The sequence below is a fragment of the Rhinichthys klamathensis genome, unplaced genomic scaffold (genome assembly GCF_029890125.1).
Source record: "Rhinichthys klamathensis goyatoka isolate OS25496 unplaced genomic scaffold, OSU_Roscu_1.1 h1tg000430l_1, whole genome shotgun sequence".
NCBI classification, from domain to species: domain Eukaryota; kingdom Metazoa; phylum Chordata; class Actinopteri; order Cypriniformes; family Leuciscidae; genus Rhinichthys; species Rhinichthys klamathensis.
The window spans coordinates 802,740-823,725 of NW_026606926.1; the positions used below are offsets into that span (position 1 = coordinate 802,740).

General features: G+C 36.6%; 2 protein-coding genes across 2 annotated transcripts in view; both read right to left on the minus strand.

Annotated features, from left to right (window-relative positions):
• Positions 1–915: 915 nt before the first annotated feature.
• ucn3l (urocortin 3, like) lies at positions 916–2,257 on the minus strand. The gene is made up of 2 exons (XM_056235742.1): positions 1,981–2,257; positions 916–1,550 (listed from the first exon to the last, which is right to left on the minus strand). The coding sequence occupies exon 2, from the start codon at positions 1,539–1,541 to the stop codon at positions 1,098–1,100; it is 444 nt and encodes a 147-aa protein (XP_056091717.1). The 5' UTR covers positions 1,542–1,550; positions 1,981–2,257; the 3' UTR covers positions 916–1,097.
• A 1,635-nt stretch (positions 2,258–3,892) lies between these two features.
• Positions 3,893–20,986, minus strand: part of col7a1l (collagen type VII alpha 1-like) — a 61,540-nt gene continuing 44,446 nt past the window's right edge. Inside the window, exons 81-112 of the mRNA XM_056235784.1 lie at positions 20,911–20,967; positions 19,177–19,254; positions 19,015–19,068; positions 18,860–18,898; positions 16,938–17,462; positions 16,676–16,711; positions 16,199–16,225; positions 16,053–16,112; positions 15,783–15,908; positions 15,588–15,659; positions 15,441–15,476; positions 15,270–15,329; positions 15,017–15,061; positions 14,388–14,423; positions 13,178–13,213; positions 13,038–13,094; positions 12,501–12,572; positions 12,080–12,151; positions 11,932–11,967; positions 11,742–11,822; positions 11,470–11,523; positions 11,341–11,394; positions 11,195–11,257; positions 11,057–11,119; positions 10,355–10,471; positions 8,881–8,958; positions 8,724–8,777; positions 8,580–8,628; positions 7,317–7,517; positions 6,395–6,457; positions 5,449–5,634; positions 3,893–5,312 (exon numbers count right to left, since the gene is read on the minus strand). Coding sequence (XP_056091759.1) covers positions 5,299–5,312; positions 5,449–5,634; positions 6,395–6,457; positions 7,317–7,517; positions 8,580–8,628; positions 8,724–8,777; positions 8,881–8,958; positions 10,355–10,471; positions 11,057–11,119; positions 11,195–11,257; positions 11,341–11,394; positions 11,470–11,523; positions 11,742–11,822; positions 11,932–11,967; positions 12,080–12,151; positions 12,501–12,572; positions 13,038–13,094; positions 13,178–13,213; positions 14,388–14,423; positions 15,017–15,061; positions 15,270–15,329; positions 15,441–15,476; positions 15,588–15,659; positions 15,783–15,908; positions 16,053–16,112; positions 16,199–16,225; positions 16,676–16,711; positions 16,938–17,462; positions 18,860–18,898; positions 19,015–19,068; positions 19,177–19,254; positions 20,911–20,967 — 2,601 coding nt within the window. The 3' untranslated portion in view covers positions 3,893–5,298. The remainder of the gene's footprint in view (positions 5,313–5,448; positions 5,635–6,394; positions 6,458–7,316; positions 7,518–8,579; positions 8,629–8,723; positions 8,778–8,880; positions 8,959–10,354; positions 10,472–11,056; positions 11,120–11,194; positions 11,258–11,340; positions 11,395–11,469; positions 11,524–11,741; positions 11,823–11,931; positions 11,968–12,079; positions 12,152–12,500; positions 12,573–13,037; positions 13,095–13,177; positions 13,214–14,387; positions 14,424–15,016; positions 15,062–15,269; positions 15,330–15,440; positions 15,477–15,587; positions 15,660–15,782; positions 15,909–16,052; positions 16,113–16,198; positions 16,226–16,675; positions 16,712–16,937; positions 17,463–18,859; positions 18,899–19,014; positions 19,069–19,176; positions 19,255–20,910; positions 20,968–20,986) is intronic.

Here is a 20,986-nt window from a genome sequence, read left to right on the forward strand (position 1 = left end):
TTAACCTTTATCATTTGTTCTGAGACCAGACTTTGGAAAATGAATCTCAAAATTTTGTCTTCACCTAAATGTAGACTTAAATCTTACAAAAGTGATCAAATTGATATTTTTAATTCAAAACTGTTGGCCTGTAACAGCTTATTGTGTTGAGTTTGGAATGATGTTAAAAAAAGTTGTGAATGTGGTGCGATGATTTAAAAATAAATGTGCTACAGTAGCTAAGTGTATCAAGTTTCTATTATTATTTTATTTTCATTGACCTTGACTTAAAAACATCTACATTGACTTTGCTTTATGTATAGTTTTTTTTGTTTGTTTTTTGTTTTGTTTTTTGTAAAAACAACAAATAACCTGGCCATCGGTATTAGCCTTATATTAGCCTATCATAAACTGACTTTATTGATTATCTATATGTTTTCTGCGTGTCCCTGGATCAATAACTTTGGGCCTGAATTAAACCTGTGAAAACAGACTAATGAAAGATGCGTAACAGAGAAAATCCCCATCGAAATAATACGCTTCCAGTGGACGCTTTGTTTTCATTTGCATTTATTTTTTTATTTAACGAAAAAAATAATTATTATTTTCAGTACAAAAATATTCCACTGTCGGTTTTATCAACCCACTTTATATGTAGCCTATCTTCCTATAGAGCGCTATTTTCAATAACAATCAGTTCACCTTTCATTGATTTGTACAGATAAATTGTGTGAAAGAGGATTGGCAAAATATGTCGTACTTCCCTCTGAGACGGAATATGATACTCCAAACATGTCTCTTTTAAGCTTGAGCATAATTTGACCTACCAAACAGTTGTTTTGATTACAAATGTCATACGAGTCTCACTGCTATAGTAAGCCAATTTTAAACACTTACTGTACATAAGAAGAGTGACCAGTCTAACAAGTGTAGTGGGTAGGCTAATAATTCAAAACCCTTTAAAAGACATTTATATCACCTGCTAATAAATTCCATTAATTTTCAGTATTGCTATTTTTTATGCAACTGAAAGAAAAAAACTTTTATTACAATATTAAATTAGATATAACATGCCTCAGTTGGTTACAAAAACAAATGTTAAAGTCAGGAATAAGAGTTCATTTCCTCTTTCCAATCTGCGCCAGCAGGCGCGCGTTGTCATCCGCCTTTGCGCGCAGGTTTTTGGCTTTGGCAATGTTGAAGAGGATGTTCATAATGTTGGTGGGCACGTCGAGGGAAAGAGTGACCTGGTTGCGTCGGTCGCTCTTCGCACTGTTGCGGTACAGTTTACTCCTGAGCTGCGTCTGGCTCAAGTATCTGTATTTGGACGCGGGCACAGTCCTCCTCTCGCGCGGCTCCTCAGAGGAAAGCGCGTGCGCTGGTTTGTATAGGAGGTTTACACTGTCGAGCAGGGAATTCGACGGTTTCCCGTTATCATTCGCGTCGGAGAACATCTCGTTGTTGCAAAGAAAGTTGGACTCTGGGTTGTACGTTGGTAAGCAGAGGCTGGAAACCGGTGCGCAAAGAAGTGCTAGAGCGAGGAGGGTCCGCGCGAACCACATCGTTTTGCCCTGTTGAACGGAGGTGCGTGAGAATATGAGGCACTATCAGATTGCATTTGGATTTACATTTCTTGCGTACTGATTATTTAAAACTTCCAGAAAGAAACTTTGCATAAAAAGTGTCACATGGCATTGCGCCTATAGGAACAGTTCAACAAAAAACTGTCATTATTTACTCACCCTCATCTTGTTCCAAACCGGTATGAACTTCTTTCTTCTGTGGAACAAAAGCTGTCGCTGGACAGAATGACAGCTCGTCACCATTAATTGTCATTGAATAAAAAGATGCACTGAAGACTGAAGCTGTCACCCTTTAATATTTTGTGTTCCAGAAAGTCATACAGGTTTGGAACAACCTTTGGGTAAATTATGGAAGAATTTTGTCCCTTTTAAATGAACGATTCCCTTGAATCTCACACAGGACTGCAAAAGTACTTACCTGCACTGTTTGGATGAGAAGAGTCTTCTGAAGTGAAGCACTGTTTGTCAAGCAGAACTTTTGGATCGTAAATCCAAAGTGTTATTAAAAAGGTAAGCAAGTCAACAACTCAACGTCAACTTAAATAAGAGTGATTTTGTGGGTTTGATATCTCCCTGGCTGCTGATAATATCCGTTTGGACTGTTTGCCCATTGGATGTGCATTCATTTAGCCCATTTACGCTGCAGTCGTACGCCAGCAATAACGTCATTTATTGGGACCCTCCCAGTAAAATGAGGCGGTTGTGCACCAAAGGCGCTTTTACCGTCACCATATAAAACAGATAACCGACCGTGTGTGCTTAATATTTGATAAACGCGACGAGATATGTACAGACATCCTGTAGGCTAATTATAGCAACAACAACAAAAAAATCAGATTATGGGTGCGTCTCAATCTGCTCTCTACTTCAGTAGTCAGGACACTGATCAGGGAGTCGGCCATTTGAAGGGCTGTCTCAATCGCAAAGTCATACTAGTGCACTGAAACGTTCGCTCCCTAAAGTCCCATAATGCAACGTGAAAACCAGGGTGCATTGGTGCTCACAATGGCTGCATCCGAAAACTTAGGCAGCTGATTTGTTGCCTCTCTGCTTTATCAGGTAATGACTTTGTAGGCTTTCTGATGCCATCTTTATTTTTACCTCAACTGTCACAGAATGGAAACCACAGGATTGTGGGATATCAAAGGCAGCGGCGGATTGGATACATATATGTTGCCTTCAAAAATCGTCAGATGCAGTGTGTCTGAAATCGCGTACTGTCTCAGTTGGTACTATATTTAAATTTGAACTTACTTCGCCACCGTTTAAAAAAGTTATTTCTTTATAGTATGAATGTGTGTTGTATGAATGTAATCTGGACGTACTACATCCGCCATGTTGTATGTGACCTAGCTGTGTTGCTTCACCTCCATTCATAAATCCTCTCCCATGGCCTCATGGGATAGTAATGTGTCCATCGAATGCGCACTTCAGAATCCCGCCGGAAGTAGTAGGTCATCCAGGGACTTTTTGCCTACTGTTTTTCGAATACTAGTATTTGGACATACCTACTACTCTATTGGCGTACTGTTTTTCACATACTATATAGCCTAGTAGGGACGTATTCGATTTTGGACGCAGCGATGAAGGTATTTCAGGATACAAGAAGTGAAGCTAACTTTGGATTCGGACATGCCTTCATGCCTTCCTACCTTGGAATGCATCCTTTGAAAGCAGCATTTTTAATCATTTGAACTATGGAAGAATTTGGAAGAATTCAGAACTTGACGAAAGTTCTGAAGCGCGAAACATAAATTATGTGAGCCAACTCAACACGTGACATGCAATAGTTTATTTTTATTTTTAAACAAACTAATATTTAATTATATTTAAGCATAAACATAAATGATTCGACGAATTTATACATTATAATTTATAATTAATAACATAATTTTTCATTTATTTACAGGTGAATTATTTACTTTACTTTTACTTTAAGAACTTTATTTGATTGACTATTTTAGTTTATTAGATTAACGATGTCATGAGAAAAATGTTTTACGAAGTGGCGATTTTTGCCATGAATGCGTACGATGCGATTTGTGCGAAAACATACGATTTTTAGGAAAAAGGGTTAGCACTAAGCTTTTTTTACTTAACTGTGGTTAACTAATATATTTAGCTACAAAGTTTTTTATTTATTTTTTTCTTTCAGTTCATTGCGATGTGCAACAGTTTTTTAAATTTTTTAATTTACAATTCATTTGTCATTATGCAAAATAAAATAACCTACCACTCAATGTCATGACTGGCTGGACATAATTATCCTTAAAACTTTGGAATAAAGTGGTTATAAGGCTTATAATTAAGATGGCACACCAACTCATCTAAAGGCATTCAGCACCATGGATAGCGCAGTAATTTACTTACTCTGCATGTGTATTGAGCCATTTATAAAACAGGAATTTCTGGGTCTGTTTTATTGTTTCCTTAGTTGTCAGGGTCAATAACTATAACATGTTTGTGTTCCTTTTTAGACGTCCCTGTGAGTTAATTGCTGTGCAGTTCATGCTCATTAGTTTAATTCGTTTTCTTCCCACCTCCCTTTAAAGATTGATTGCTTTGCTATCAAGGGCTCTAAAGTTTGGAAGCTTCATTAATGATTACATTTAAACGCTGTAAACATTGTGCATTGGACTGGATGATAATACTTTTATTCCACATGAAGTTAAAGGAAGCTCATTAAACCTTAAAAACTACATTTTAAAGCAGGTGTAAAGGGCATCTGTGCTAGCGTGCTCAATGAAGTTCACTCAGGGATCCCCTTAGACACACTGTAAAGGGCGTCCTGTCTTCTGACTTGTACCACAGTCTTCTCAATGTGCTCTAAATTGGACTACAGCCTGCTACACGCCCCCCTGCTACTGGGACATATGTAAAAAGCTAGAAACCTAGGGATGGAACAGGGAGCAGCTTAGTTGGGAGATTATACAAGACAGAACAGAGTCAATGTCAGCGGAAGGTAAAGCTTTAAAGACGTGAAAAAGATATGGAGGGGTAAAAATAATGAGGAAGGAAACATACAAATACATGCACAAATGTACAAATACCGTGTAAGCCACCCACAAATGCAGCTAGTCCATTTGCTTCAAATGCGCACACACTTTCTCTGCCTGCCCCCAGGAGACACCGTCCAGACACGACTCGACAAACATTGCTGAAGAAAAGCCAATATGGCAGCATTTATACACAACACAGGGCCAAGCTCAGAGAACACTGTCCAAAATCAGAGGTCACGATGTAAAAATGTTCTCACGCACACACCCACCCACCTACAGTGAACCCCTACGACTATATAGCTCATTCAAAAATATATACAGTTCATTGTTTTATTGTCTCGCATAACATTTTAAAAGCAGTCAGAGTAAGAACATTTTACAAACAGAACCATTAGTGCAAAATGGAGAACCTTATGGTAAACAGGTCATAAACACAGTTGATTATATTAATAGTGCATTTACTCTTAGAATCATGACCTCCGTTAATAAACATCAAACTAGGTTTTAAATAAGAACGTGGTATATTGGTAAGACATTCGTAGGTAAGCATGTATCACTATAACAGTGCAACAATGTGTGAGGCTATAGAAACGCAAACATGATGTAGATTAAACAAGTTATGAACACTTTTTTTTCTCTAACATATACAGCTGTGATAAACTAATATACATATGGGATGACAAAAATGTACAAAACTAGTATTTTTTTGTGAGATAAAAATAGCTAAATGTTCTTCCTCAGGATCCAGAATCTGTAAAACAGGAAAAGGGGACAAGAAAAGTTCACTAAAAATTATGCTAAATTACTTCTGACAAAAATCGCACGTCTTTCAAATAATCATCTATAATCATTGGAACCTGAGGTTTGAGTCCCGATTGCCTCTTTACCTTTCCTTCCCAGAATGCATTTACTCTGACAATCCTGTTTGGAGCTGAAGCGGTTTCTATTTCCTCCGCAGCCACCGTACACAAAAGGACGGCATTTCCCTGAGATGGCGTAGTAGTACCAGAGCAGGACGTATTCAGTGCAGTGGCCCTCAGACATGGGTTCAAGGCACATATCAGCGTCCGGGTCTGCATTCAGTGGAGGTAGCATTACATAATCAGTTTCAATTAAATAAATAATGCATTCACACTGTTTTAATGAAAATATTTGAAAATTAAAATTATGAAAAAAATAAAAATAAATAAATGTTTGAAATGAAATGTATTAAACTATGAATATCATGAAACAACAATTTTATTTATGCTATTTTTTTATTTATTTTTATATATTTTAATATAATACGAAATCATGGATCTAAGCTGTCTATATATCACTGCAAGGATACACGAAGCAATAAATGGTTAATCTAAAAATAGTTCCACTTTTTATAAATGTGTCATCTTGTATTTCTCTGTCAAATGTTCTATCTTCTCTCTCACATATATGCAATTGTAAACACGCAAATATACACTTGTGGAGAGATGATTTGAGTGTTACTTTTATCATTGGATTAATTATTGTCTTATATGTCTGTTTCTGCTCCCTGTGTCTCATATTGCACTGTGGATGTGATAGAAAAAAGACGGATAAAATAATCTTGGCTATGTGCAATGCCTTGCACTTTTGGTGCCAGGACCATTAATGTGTACTTCTTCGGACTACTATCCTGGATATAAACCCAACATTACCACTGCAAATCCTTTTAATTCGAGGACCAGGTTTAATTTGTGCAGGAAATCAGACTATATTGCTTATGTAAGCTGTTTTTTTAGATGTATTAATTGGTTGAAAGCACTTGGAGCAGCAGTCAGCAGAGGACGATGTTCTCCTCTTTTACTCTACACACACCTGAGTGGAGTTTGAGTGCACGTCTCTTTTCTCTCTGCTCTCCATCTCTCTCAGTACTGGCTCCTGAGTGCAACAGAAAAGCTTTTATTATATCCACATTTTTCAGTTAACACCATGTATGCAGAGTCATTACACAAATATAATCACATAGATTTGTGTATTATGGGACAACATCTGTAAATCATTAGGATAACATTGTAAAATAAATCACCCTCATTTTTCCGATATTACATGACTATTTAGTATTTACTATAAATAAATGTAGGTCATGAATGAAACATTGTTTTTGAACGAATCAGTTGAATTAATGATTCAATGACTCACTCATAGAAATAGACACTTTTGAAGAAAGAGCCACTAAAAATCTCTACCACTAATGGACAGATTGACAGTCTGGAATGCGCAAACACTGATAAAACAATAAAGAAGTCTGTATATTAGTTCTTATTTTGATCATTGAAGGTCACCTCAAGCAATTAATATATGGTTGGTCCAATGCAGATTTTGTACTGTGTGACTTAGTTGCTTAAAATAAACAAAGAAGTAGACCATGCAGAACTTTTGTGTATGACTTCCATATATCTATACCCTGTAACCATTTCCTGTTTTCCTTCTGGTAAAGAAGAACTAAATGGTGTTTATGGATGAATGAACACATCTACAAAGATGCCCGATCTCAACACCAGCTCATTAGGATTGGCTTCCTGGACTAATGTTCATAAGACACTGCAGAAGACCAAAATTTACAGTTAATCAACACTCAAATATAAAACTGATTATATAATATGAATTATATATTCTGAATATGAGTAATTAGTTCCCCCATCCAAACGCTTCCAGGCCCAAGGACAAAATATAGGCATGATATCATAAGAGAGAAGCCATGTTCTAACATATTGGTTCAAAGCAGGAATATACCTACTTGTAATGTTGCCATATGCTAATGTTGGCTCAGACTCTGAAACAGCAGGACGAACTGTAGTGGTCTCGTCCTCCACCTCTTCATCCCACACTTTGGGGTGGGTGAGCAAGAACCGAGAGGCAGAATCCGCTCTTCTGTCTTCTCTTAGGATACTCCCATCATCTGGATCATTGGTGTTCACCATCAGGAGTATTTCCTTTCCTTTGGTTAAGAAAGTGACCATGCTTTGTGCAACTTTCATTAGGCATCAACATCATTAATTAATTTAATTTCACACAAATGGAAAGTAATTCAATCTTTTTTTTTTAAACCAGAGAAGTCATTACTTCAATAAAATTCTGAAACAGTTCCAGTTTTTTGTTAATTTGGTTTTCACATTAATGAATGACTTCTGAACATGGAGTTCTTCATAGTTTTTCTTCAGTACGAGAGCCCACTAGAACACAACAGATGGTGGAACCCATGGGGTCCAGAGGTCTCCACAACAGGGGCTTCCAAACACATATACTGAGAGACACAAACTCACACAAATACACAAAATCACACACTCCTAAGCACCAACAAATAAATGTGTTAACGAAGCTCTGTTATTCAGATCAATTTCACTTGAATGGACATTGCACAACTGAATAGATTTTAATGTGGGTAGACGGCATATTTAATTAAACATGAATAGACAAGTCTACTCAGCGGGTTGTACTGTTCTATATCGTGGCGGTAATTGTATAGCCGATAAAATACTTAAAAAACATAATTTCAAAACATTTCCAGTGGACAAAAACATCTAGAAACACGTTGATGTATACATTAGAGGTGATCTGATACATTAATATTGTATGCACTAATGATTTGCTTAAATGCATAAATGATTTTCTTACTCAGTATTTTTGTCTTGTTTCCTGGACAAACATCTTAACATTCTTAAACTGAGATGCATTTACTTGAGAAGCAAAATGACTTAAGATATTTAAGTCCTGTTTTCTGAAAAATGATATTAAGTGAGTTTATGCTTTATGCTTTTGTTTTTTTGGTTGGTCACTGACAGATCTTTTACAAGCATTAACTTAAAATCTTAAGTAATTTTCCTTCTCGAATAGCCTAAATGTATCTTGATTTAAAAGTTGTTAGATATCTGTAATGGAAAACAAGACAAAAATACCAAGAAAACCATTTTCATGTCTATATCCTCACAGTTTAACATGAAGTCCCCACTAAGATCCACTGTGTGTTTAAGAATACAAATGAGCATACACACATACTCACCACACTTCTCAACCACCTCCTTTGACACTAGATCCTTCACTTCCTCCACCTGAACAAAAGGACAATTTTAATAAGTTTCTTATCATACAGAAAAAGTATCTGTAATCCATAATGATAAATATATCAAAGGCGTTGTCAACATACACTGAGTCCTGGCTCCCCTTTTTCTCCTTTCATGCCCAAGCTTCCCACCTCCCCCTGCATAGAAGATATACATAACTTTAGACTGAACATGTTTGTGAATGGACAAAGTCCTAATAGAGTGGAGGATACAGTTATTTGTGTGCAGATTCCTCATTACATCCAGGCCTGTGAGGCCAGGAATTCCAGGGGGTCCCCGTTGACAGGCTTTTCCTCTGCCTCTCCTCCCCTTCTCTCCCTGAAACGATACAGTAATACAGTAAAACATAAATACATAAAAGCCTCACGTCAGCACAAAACAGCCACTAACCCTGGACCAATCTTTGAGCTTAATGCTACACATAACCAAACCAATGGATTTCCTACTTTATTTTCAACTGACATTAGTCTATGAGTAAAAAAAACGGAAAAACACCAGGAGTAGCACTTTACAATAATGTGTAATTCATAAACATTACTACAGGACTGTCACAGGTACATCCACAGTATTTGTTAATTTTGGTGAACATTAAAGTCTTTTTAAATAAAAAAAAATAAAAAAACAAGTTATGTGGAATTCACATTACTTAATTTTACTTAATTTTAAGGCAACAGGTTTCCTCACTTTTTTAAGTTAAGTTAACTGATCACTTTTTACAGTGATGTTGGGTCAGACACATGCAGATGCATATTTTTATTATGAACTATGTGCTCGACTAAACTGTTTTGGAAATTATATGGGTTTTCGATGTGTATGTCATATTGTACTGTTTTATTGCTTTGATCCTGTTTGATGTACTTATGTTGCTTTGAGCGAAAAGTGTTATAAAATATATATTTATATAATCATAATAATAATAATAACATAATAATTATTATTTTTGTTGTTCTTGTTCTTATAAATAATATAAATATTTTGTTACATTTACAAATTTACATTAGTTAATGTATTATGAATGAACATTAATTTATTTATACAGTTAGAGTTTAGGGATAAAACGGTAATAGTATTTTATAATTATTATTAATAGCCATATGATTATTATTCATATTAACAACAACAACAACAACACACTGCAACTACCAACACAAGGTAGGACAATTAAGGATTTCGGATATTTCCATCTTTGTGGGGACATTTTGTCCTCATAACGGTAGGGTTTCCCTATTACTGTTGAAACTTGTCAAATATAAAACTATTGAGAAACCTTGACCGATTCAGCAACCTTTATCTAACTCACAGCATCCTCATGTTTTAACCAAGTCTGCTGAAGTACATTTCACCTTTACCAAAGAGACTCTGTCCGTGAGAGCAGCTTGCCGAACCCTCTCCATTCCTATCAACATCAAGAGATGCTTAATTGTGGCTAAAGGCGGCCTTAGTGCAGTGTTTGGTTTGATAGCTCAAATCTTCATCCCAGCAGAAATAGCTCCTACGCCCCCCCCCCCCCCCCCCCCCCCATCTATCTCTCTCATCCTCTCCTTCTTGTGAGTTAATTAGGGACTTGTCCTCCTACACGGTTCCTCCACATGAGATTGAGTGAGGTATGAAGATGACCATAATTACAATGGTTTGACTATTTATCCATCTGTCTGTAAGGTCTGATGAATCACACACATAATGAATTCAGCTATATTATTGTTTTTGGTCGTACCTTCGGCCCCACTTCCCCTTTGGGTCCAACTGGACCAGGCCGACCTGAAGCCCCATTAGTTCCTGGTGTACCAGCAGATCCCTTAAAACCTGAGAAACCTGGGAAACCAGTTGTTCCCTGCAGGAGAATGGGGTAAATAAATGAAAATTTGAAAATGAACATATTGGCTTTGGCTAAAAGGACAGAGAAAAAGATTGCTCATATTAAAATTTGACACAATGATGGTTTTTGTATGTCTAGTAACTGATCGTGACATGATAGCAGTGTTATTTTAGTACTATTTATAGACTATTATTTCTAATTAACATTTTGAATGAGCTTTTTTTAGTTTAGTTAAATAATAACATACATTTCGTTCCTCACACAAATTTATCATATCACCTCAGAAGGCTTTGAATATAGCGCATGAGTCATATGGTCTAATTGTAAGATACATTTATGGTGCTTTTTAGTCTGTTTTGAAGCTTGACAGCTCTTGATTGCAATATGCTTTCATTATATGAAAAAATATTTAAAACATCTCTATTTGTGTTCCAGTCAAACAGTTTTAGAAAGATGTGAAGATGAGTAAATGGCGACAGAATTTTTTTTTTTGGGGGGGTGGGTGTACTATTCCTTTAATAAAAAGATAAAATTATTATAATTATAATTATTATTATTTCAATTAACAGTGGTGCTGTAATTTTTACAGTGTCTGTATACCTTCTCTCCTTTCTGTCCAGGAGCTCCATCAAGACCATTCAATCCACTATCACCCTTTTCACCCTAAGCATTAACAAAAACAATAAATCTTATACTTAACTTTACATGATGATGATATCTGTTTGTGTAGTAACTCACCTTTCGTCCCGGGATACCGTTTAGACCTGGAATGCCATGCCTGCCAGGGTCCCCAGAATCACCCTGTGTTTTACAGTCAAAAGAAATGTTATTAGTGGTTTATTTAATCCAGTTTTTTATTTAAGATGAAATGTAGACAAAAACACCTGTTCTCCATCCAGTCCTGGGTTCCCTATTCGACCAGGGAAACCTCTGAAGCCCTGCAGGAGAACAACGGTTACAGACAGGTGAGAACACAAAAACTAAATCAATAAGTTCAGATTGACACTTCTTACCTTCTCTCCTTTAATTCCTGTATCTCCAGGTAAACCAGGCTCACCTGTCTCACCCTGAACACAAAAAGCATTGTGCTTGCAGTCTATATCCCTTAATAAAGTGTGTGATCTTTTAAACAACAAACTAAAAGGACTACCTACTTAAATATTGAATCATCCCTCTCTAAATAATGTAGTTAGTAAGAAAGGTTAAGGCACAGTGTTCTCCCTCTCTGTTACTCTGAGGATTTTCTTCATAATTAATATTTTATTCAGATGGTTCATATTCTCACCTGATCCCCCTTTTTGCCCTGCAGGCCCATGTCTCCCTTATCACCTTTTTCACCATCCAATCCATGTTCTCCATTTCGGCCCTGTAACAAATCTCAGCCAATCAGTATGTTTTATAGAAGTATAATCCTTAAAAGCAAACATCTCAAACTTGGTTTATGAAACAACCACAACCACAACCACTCGTACTACCTTTTCTCCATTGGCGCCGGACTCCCCTGGATCTCCCTAAGGAAAAATGTTTACTTTCCACAGAAACATTTAACAAAACAATATAACCCATACTAAAAATGCAGTTTTATATAGCAATATAGTGCAAAAACTTTCACTATATTCTGACCTTTTGTCCTACTGGACCACGTGCGCCAAAAGTCCCCATGCCTCCTTTGGTACCAGCCTCACCCTTCAGTCCCTGAAATTATATCAAACAAGCATTGGAAATTCACTTTATATGGTCCACATGAATCTCTACAGGTATCATCCATTACTGTTCAGAAGTTTAGGATTTCTATGATTTGTAATGTTTTTAAAAGAAGTCTTATGCTCCCCAAGGATTCACTTATTTTAATACAGTAAAACAGTAATACTGTGAAATATTACAATTTAAAAATAACCGTTTCCTATTTTAATATATTTTAAAATGTAATTTATTCCTCTGATGGCAAAGCTGAATTTTTCAGCAGCTATTACTCCAGTCACATGATCCTTCAGAAATCATTGAAAAGTAATGTATATTTCACTCAGTACGGTGTGTAAAATACCTTCGCACCAGGTGGACCATCTTCACCCTTCTCTCCTTTATCTCCGTCAAATCCTGGAAGCCCACGTTCACCCTGCCATGTAAAATTCAGACATACTGACGTTGACGTACATATTACGTACATATACATTGACCTGTATTTGTCCTTTCTACTTCAAAAAGGTAACAGTTTACATTAAAGTCTAATTTTTTAACATTAGCTAATGAACATAAACTAACAATGAACAATACATTTGTACAGATTTGATTAACCTTTGTTAATTAATAAAATGTTAATGTTCATGTTAGTTCACTGTGCATAGTATTAACAGATACATATATTGACTTTAAAAAATGTCTTAAATGTTGAGTTAAACATAAGCTAAGATAAATAAATTCTGTAGTAAAGTATTATTCATTGTTAGTTCATGTTTCTTATTGAAGAAAAAAAAAATCAAATGGCTCACAAGTGTTGTGAAGTGTTTGCACAGTCAATTATGATTCAAGTATCCTTTGTAGGAAACATTAGTGAACTTATACATAAATACAGAAATCTTACCGTCTCTCCTTTTAGACCCTTATATCCTCTGGGTCCTGGCGTGGAGAGAGGGCTACCCTACAAAAACAGGAAAACAATAAGGTAGTTGGTAAATAAATCTAAATAAACGCCATCCAGGTATGCTTATATGCTGTCCTTACCTTGTCTCCTCTGTGACCAGTCACACCTTTGTCACCCTGTCAGTCAAAAAGTTTTGTCTTTGTTAATTTTGTCTGGTTTATATTCTAAACAATTGAGTTTAAAATGGTACGTCATATGGACTGTTAAAGGTTTCTACAAACACTGTTGTAAATTTGAACCTGTCATACGCTGAAGTAAATAAATCCGGTTTTATTCACAACTGACGCAGATTGTGACGTTGGAGTGAGTGTGTATGTCTGTGAGAAGAAAGTGCTGTTCACAGCAGTTTCAAACATACAAAGATTGGCTTGAGCAGAGAAAGAGTTGAAGAGAAGGCACTGGCAAGTCAATACAGAGAGAAGAGAGGCTCTGTGAGCACAGTAGTGCTGTCAAAGCTGCCTATAAATCTTTGAGCTACAGAGAATGACCCTGGCAGAGTTGGCTTGGCTATTAACATTTAAAGCCCTTCAATGCTTGGCCATAACCACCATAGACATTGAGGGGGACAAGTCCTCCCCAATAGTTAGAATTGGAATAGAATATTCTTGATGCTGCTCTGCTGCAGTCCATTATATTGTACTTTGTTTGAACGGTGATCGTCAATGTCAAAATGACTGAGTTGGCCATTCAAATCAAAGGAGGCGGGCCTTGCTGTTCACAGAAAACAAGTGCGAATTCCAACGCAACACTTTAGTTTTAAAGGCCCACTGAAGTGCCTTGAAACGCACAGCATTATTCAATGTGCTGACGTAATTTCCACTGAAACAGGAAGACAGGGCGGGACATATCAAACAGCTCCGTCCCTTTTTTAAAAACAGCCAATAGAGTTTAGTTTATATCACAGCTCGGCCAGAGCCGTTGAGTTCGGCAAAGCCGCAGTTTCCTCCTAATCTACTCAATATCGCTTTAAAATATAGCATTCTGTGTAAAATTCAAACGGGTCCAATATGTTTTCTGGTATACGCCGATTCGTAGCCTACATGTGATCTGCTCAGTGCTATCGTGTCTTTTGGACCGGAGCAGACTGTGTGCTCGCTGAATAAAAATATGTTATAGTTTACATGAATCGTGTAATTCATAAATGAATGTGACGAGACAAGAAACGTTTTGCGTTCACCCCCCCAAACAAAAAACTTTGGTCACCCCCAATGTTCAAGACATGGTAACAGCCTTGATTCAATGTTGTAAACTTAGAATTTAAACCAAGATGGGTTAAAAATGGAAACTCACCTTTTCTCCTTTCACACCAGTCAGGCCTTTGGGACCCTTAATTAAAGAGAAAGGTCACAAGAACTTAACACATTGTACAGACAGCTGCGGCACTTCGATCATTTCAAGCTTTGCCATGTATTGTGTATCAAAATATTTATTTTGGGGCATTTTTTCAGATAGTACAGTTGAAGAGAGGACAGGACTACAACGAGATATTGGTGAGAAGTGTTATTTTTCCCATGACAGTGAGAGAAGATGCAAAGAAACAGAGATGTGAGAGTGTGATTTTGGTTTAGCTTTGATAAACATGACACTCGGGGCTGTTGTTGTCATGCCCTACAAACATGTGAGGTTGATAAGGAGAGATTCTTTATCACTAAAATATGGAACATGTTATTCACAAATTCCAATACAGATCAGTCAACAAATCAATAAATATAAAGCAGAGGAAGTTCCTTGTGATAGGCTGCCAACTATCTCTGATGTACATGGATGGATGAATGAATGAATGAATGAATGAATGAATGAATGAATGAATGAATGAATGAATGAACGAACGAACGAACAAACGGGTCTGCCCATACACTTGAAATGGGTCTGCATTTAATCTGCTTAAAAAATATTCTACAGAATGACACACGACTCACCATGAGACCTGGAGGCCCTCTAACACCGATAGTGCCTTTGGCTCCCTTGTAATAATAAGAAGTTATTAATAAACATTTAGAGTACGCAGAGAAAAAACAAACATGCAACTGTTTTCACCACTAGATTTTATAATTTATCATTTGTTTACTTCCATAATGACGATAAACTAATATTCTATTACAGAATAAACATTACACCTACATTACATTACAACATTACATCTATCTGAAGGAACATTTATTATAATATTACCCGGCGACCTGGGAGCCCGGAAATTCCCCTGTCACCTGGTTCCCCTGGGATAGTGTCTCCCTGGTGATAGCAGATAAAACTATTCATAAATGTATATGTTTATGTCTGTTTGTGGGGTATTTCAACCTAACCTGTTCATGTTGAGCATCAACATAACATGCAATGACTTACCTTTTCACCTTTAACCCCAGAGAGGCCAGGAGGACCCTGTAGAAAGACCAGCAAGTTCTCAGTTCATTCTAGCCCTTCACTTTTCACTCTATAAATTAAAATCCAGAGTAAATGTATTGAAATACAGAGTAAATGCAGCAGTGGTACCTGCTGTCCAAGAGGACCAATTGCACCTGGAGTGCCAGATGACCCATTCTTTCCTCGTCTCCCTCTATCACCCTGTAAAAACATAAATAAAAAAAATATAAAAAAAACTTCATTCATTAGTTAATTTTTCGCTTTCAAATAGCAAAATGTTATTAAATCAACATTATTTAACATATAGAATGGGTTGATCATTACCTTTTTACCTGGCTCTCCAGGGTCACCTGGCTGACCTCTTTGACCTGGTGACCCAGGGATGCCAGGATTGCCACGGATACCCTGAATGCCCTGTGCTCCAGTCGGTCCTGGTTCGCCAGGCTCACCCTAAGCACATAACACAACATCAGCAACAAGACGTCCATTTTTAGCTGCGTTTGGGTTTATGTTGGTATTCTCTCCTGTATGTCAACCATTAAACAGCCCAACTGGGAATGGCAGTTAATTTCACAGTATTGATAAAGGACACACCTTTTGTCCTGGTGGACCGGCCTGACCAATTGGCCCACGGTGACCAGTTCCAGGTTCTCCCTGAAACAGAACACATAAACAAATAGTAGGAGGCTAAAGAATTATGGGATAAACAGTTATTGACAACAAGCTGAAAATGAGTGTACCTTCTGGCCTTTTTCTCCAATCTCCCCCTGCGCAAATTCACAAATGATCAGCCACTCACAACCACAATTTTTACAGGGCAAACAACAAAGAGCTCGAAAGTTCTCCACCAGCTCTACAATATTAACAAAGACTAATTAAATCCATTTCAGGCTCGCAGGAGTAAGAATAAAGCTCTGGGGGCATCAAAGCAAGCGGAAGGGGACTACTGAAATTCCACCCACCAGGTTTGATTGACAGTAATCATTTCAACATTGTGAATGAGGGGGCGGGGATGTCATATGTGTGGGTGGGGTGCAGACCAATCAGGAAGCAGGGATGATTATCTAACAGACTTTGGTTTGGGAACACACAGAGCTTATTCAGTAATAAGAGCCAACGAGAACATTGCTCAAATTACACTATTTATCAGGACGGGACTGTCATGCTTATTACTAAGAACAGATCGTTCTGACTTAGAGTGAAAAAGCTTGCCTGACCTTAGGGCCTGGTTTCCCATTTTCACCTGGAGGTCCCTGTTCATTCGAGGAAAAACGCACATACACCATATTACAGTAAATAAATTAGGGTCCAAATGTCTGTCCTTATTATCTAAATTTAAACAAACATATATTTTATAATTACATAATGTTTTCCATGGGCTCAAAGGTAATATATATTTTATTCTTTATTACATATATGTTGTGGATATGTGGAATATTTGTATTTTTGTTGAAAACTAATTTTAAAGCACATTCTTACCTTCAGATAATCACAGTGGGAAATACGGGGCCCCATGTCTTCCTCTCCGTTTGTCTCTCCCATCCTCTCTCTCTCCATCTTTTCTCTTTGTCTCTCCCATTCCATTCTTTGTCTCTGTAACTGTCTCTCTCTCTCCTCATTTTCCTCTTGCTCCATCTCTGTCTCCCTCTCTAGCTCTGTCTCCCTCTCTAGCTCTCTCTCCCTTTCAAGTTCTTCTGCCCTTTCTCGTTCCAGCTCCATCCTTTCTTTTTCCATCTCCTGTCTTTCTCTCTCCCTCTCTAGCTCAAATTCTTCCTCTATCTCCTCGCTGCCTGTCTCCTTATCACCATCACCTGAACTGTATTCTTTGGTCTCAGTCGCACCATCCTCTTCCTCCATGTCCCACTGTGACTCAGTTTCCTCTTCAATCATTCTTTCCTTGTTCTTAAGATAGACTTCGTCTTCTCTCTCGCCCTCTTCTTCCCTCCCTCTTTCCTTGTACATCTCTGCAACAGGCTCAGTGTCTTTGTTTTCTTGCTTCCTTTTCTACAAAAGTGACAGAGAAATAAAATGTGAGAGCTTTATATCATGCTATTAGATTCCCTTTTTTTTTGCACTATAAAATTATAAGTAAATAATCAAACATTGATTTGATCACAGTATTTTTTGATTTACTTATTCCAAAATTTTAACAACTTTCAGGAACATATAATGCATCTCAACACAGTTTTCTATTAAAATACTAACAGTCTTTTATGTGTCTAACAGTTCAAATAACTACAATAATTAATGTGGTAATAATTTTGACTTGTAGTCTTGTGATGCCGAGATGAGTTTGTGCCTCTATTTAAATTATTTTTTAATTTAACCCCTTAAGTGTCACCGGCCCACCGGTGGGCCCAAATCCATTACATTTTTAAAACAGTAATATCCTATACTAAACCTAAACTAATCTTGACAAACTATATATCATTTGAAAGCTTACAATCTCTAGTTTCCATATTTGGTGATTGATTTTCAAAATAAATTACAGAGGAGCCGTAATTTATCAATTTGCAACAAAAATATTTTCATACTCCTAAGGCGTGTTTAGACCTTTATTTTGAAATAGTGATGAACATGAAAAATCATGAAAGAAGGGTAGAAACCTCAGTTTGTTTTCATGCCAAGAGTTCAAAAGATAGCATCAATTCAATTATTTTAGAAAAAAAGGTCTGAATTTGTTTTTAAATATAAAGAAAAAAATGATAGATTCACCATTTGTGGCAGGAAGCTAAAACGTACATGCGTGTTCTTTTTATGTGTTTCTTAGAGGTTGAATTCATATCAAAATCTGCCAAACTTCTCATATTACTTCTGAATAGGATGTCTACTTCATAAATTGTATGAAAATTGTGGAAATAATGGTTCAAATCACTCAAAACACATATGGAAATGGAGGCGCCCTTATATGGGCAGTAATGGAGTCTGGTTGTCATCTAGTGAAAAAGTTTGGTACTGCGCCCAAACAAAATCTTACTAAAAGCTCATTTTTTGAGATATCAACCTAAATTTTCAAACACAACTTGTTCAGATTTTTGGCTTTGATTTTTTTTGCAGTTTTAGAGTCGCCAAGGTTTTGAAAATATATATTTTCTATAAAATATGAATAATTAAATTTTTTACATTGTAAAAACCGTGTTACATTCTTTAAAACAAGACTAATCTTACGTCTATATTCCAAAGCATTTTTAAATTACAACCATTTAAGTTTGAAATGTGCATTTTCATGTATATTCAAAAAAAGGGGGGTGACACTTAAAGGGTTAAGAATCTTCTTAAAGTTTGATTACAAATCTAAGAAAAACTACTTGCATGGCATTTCTGAGTTTTTTGTAATACTACGGTCTTTTCTATCTTCTATGAATTCCCACATTTCTTTTAGGTAGATTAAACACAATCACATTTAGCTTCTTTTTGCCTCCTGCTCCTGAGGTGGAACGCTAAAAGAAGATGAGATAACACAATTTTACTTTCTTCCCTCCATTTCCCTCCATTACATCATGCAATCACATCTGCAGCTCTCCATACTGAGCTTATCAAATCAGAAGCACATCACCTTATGTCCTTGTCTGTAACGGTTTTGTCCTCCTGGCGTTCCAGGCATGTATGCCTACAGATGACACACTTGATTTGTGCTTCATTAGGATGCTTATTCTATGTACAAATTGAAATTCTATAACAAAACATTAGCCGGACTGTTATGAACAAGTTGTTTTACCATGTACTCAGGCGAGGGGGCGCTCCTCTTCACTTTAGATCTTGCCCCTTCCAGGCCACTATTGTGGGACAAGTACCCCTGTTTACACCCAAACAGTCTTATAAACATCTTTCTCTTACTCATGTACATTTACTCCACTATTTTACCATATTTACTTACTAAATCAATTGTTTTAAACGCTACATGTGTATTTAGGCACCATAACATTATAATGTATTGTACACTTTCAGAAAAAATATATACAATTTGTGCATTAATAAGTACACTTTAGGTACTAATATGTACCTTTAAAGTACTAATATGTACCCTTTAGGTGTAAAAAAGGTACAAAGGTGTAGCTTTCGAAAGGGTGTCAACCCACTGACAGCTTTTGTACCTTTTTTCTGAGTGTATGAAAAAACGTATATGCTCTTGGAAATGACATTTAACAGTGTTATTAAATTAATAGAGTTTTAAAAGATTAACTTAGATGACGGCAAAGGAAATCTAAAATTAAAAATAGGGGAAATTAGCATGCACAATGACATGTAGAATATAAACAATGCCAATAACTGATGTGGTACCAATATAGTGGACCTCTTTATTTAAAAATGTTATGAAGCAAACATTTTTCATGATTGTGAAAAGAATTAAAGACACACATAACACACAATAAAGACTCAGAAACAGGTTAAGACTGGTTTAGGAAGAACACATTTACTGACAGACATGCACAAACAGATTAAATACAAAAAGAAAAGCAATATGTCTTTGAATTTCACCAGTGAAAATAGGTAGCACATCATGTTACCGCAAATGAAAAAAGTAAATATGCAAACAAACAAAATACAATCCTTTTTCAGTCTTATCAATAAATAAGGAACTGATGAACAAATCGATGTTGCATGAGCTGACAGGACAAATGATTTGAAACTCTAAGCAAGTTATTAAAACAACTTTAAGACAGCGTTTTGTGTGTTCATATTTATATGAATTATATGAATGATTTAGCTTGTGTTTGTTCAGTAAAGTTGTTTATACTGGACTGGTATCTCTTCAGAGAGTGCTGGTGGTTCTTCTCAATCTATCAAAGGCACTGCAGCGTACTGAACGCTAGACGCGGTGGAGGCGGCATGGATGAATGACATCATCATTGTGCGACGGGACAGGAGGCTCTCCCAAAGTAATGCCGGCCAGTGAGATCCTCCCCCTCTTTTACCCTTCACAGTTTCTACACACTTGAATGTCTCTCTTACAGATTTTAGGGGAGCTCCTGTGTTAAGAAAATAAATATATTAAAGAAAACCTGTAGCTAATCTGTAAAAGCGACTATGAAGCGTGTTTAATGTTTCATTCTGCAAGTACACAAACCAGAGGAATCATGCTTGGATGTCAGTGTGTTACTTCATGATATTTCGTTATATATACATTTTTATGTTCTTGAAACTCACACTTTATACTTATACATTAAAGTTGCCTGTTTAAAATGCATATGAACTTACGCAAAATATTGTTTGCACTGGTGAAATTCATTGATTTTGTCATGCAAAACATAAAGAGGCATTTTACAATATGCATGCTAATTAAAAGCGCATGCTAAACTCAAATGTATTCATCAGTTGCAAGCTAAAGTGTCCAACAAACATTCTAGAGGAAAGATTCCCAAAGCTGTAGTTAGTTCATGCTTCAAACAAAAGCCACATGCAAGACTGAGCTGTGGAATAAAACAGAGCAAAATCACAGACAAACGTTTACCTCCTCTGCAGTTTGTGTTGTATTTATCACTGATAATAATGTGGTTTCAGGTGGCTTCTGTGAAACACAAAAAAAT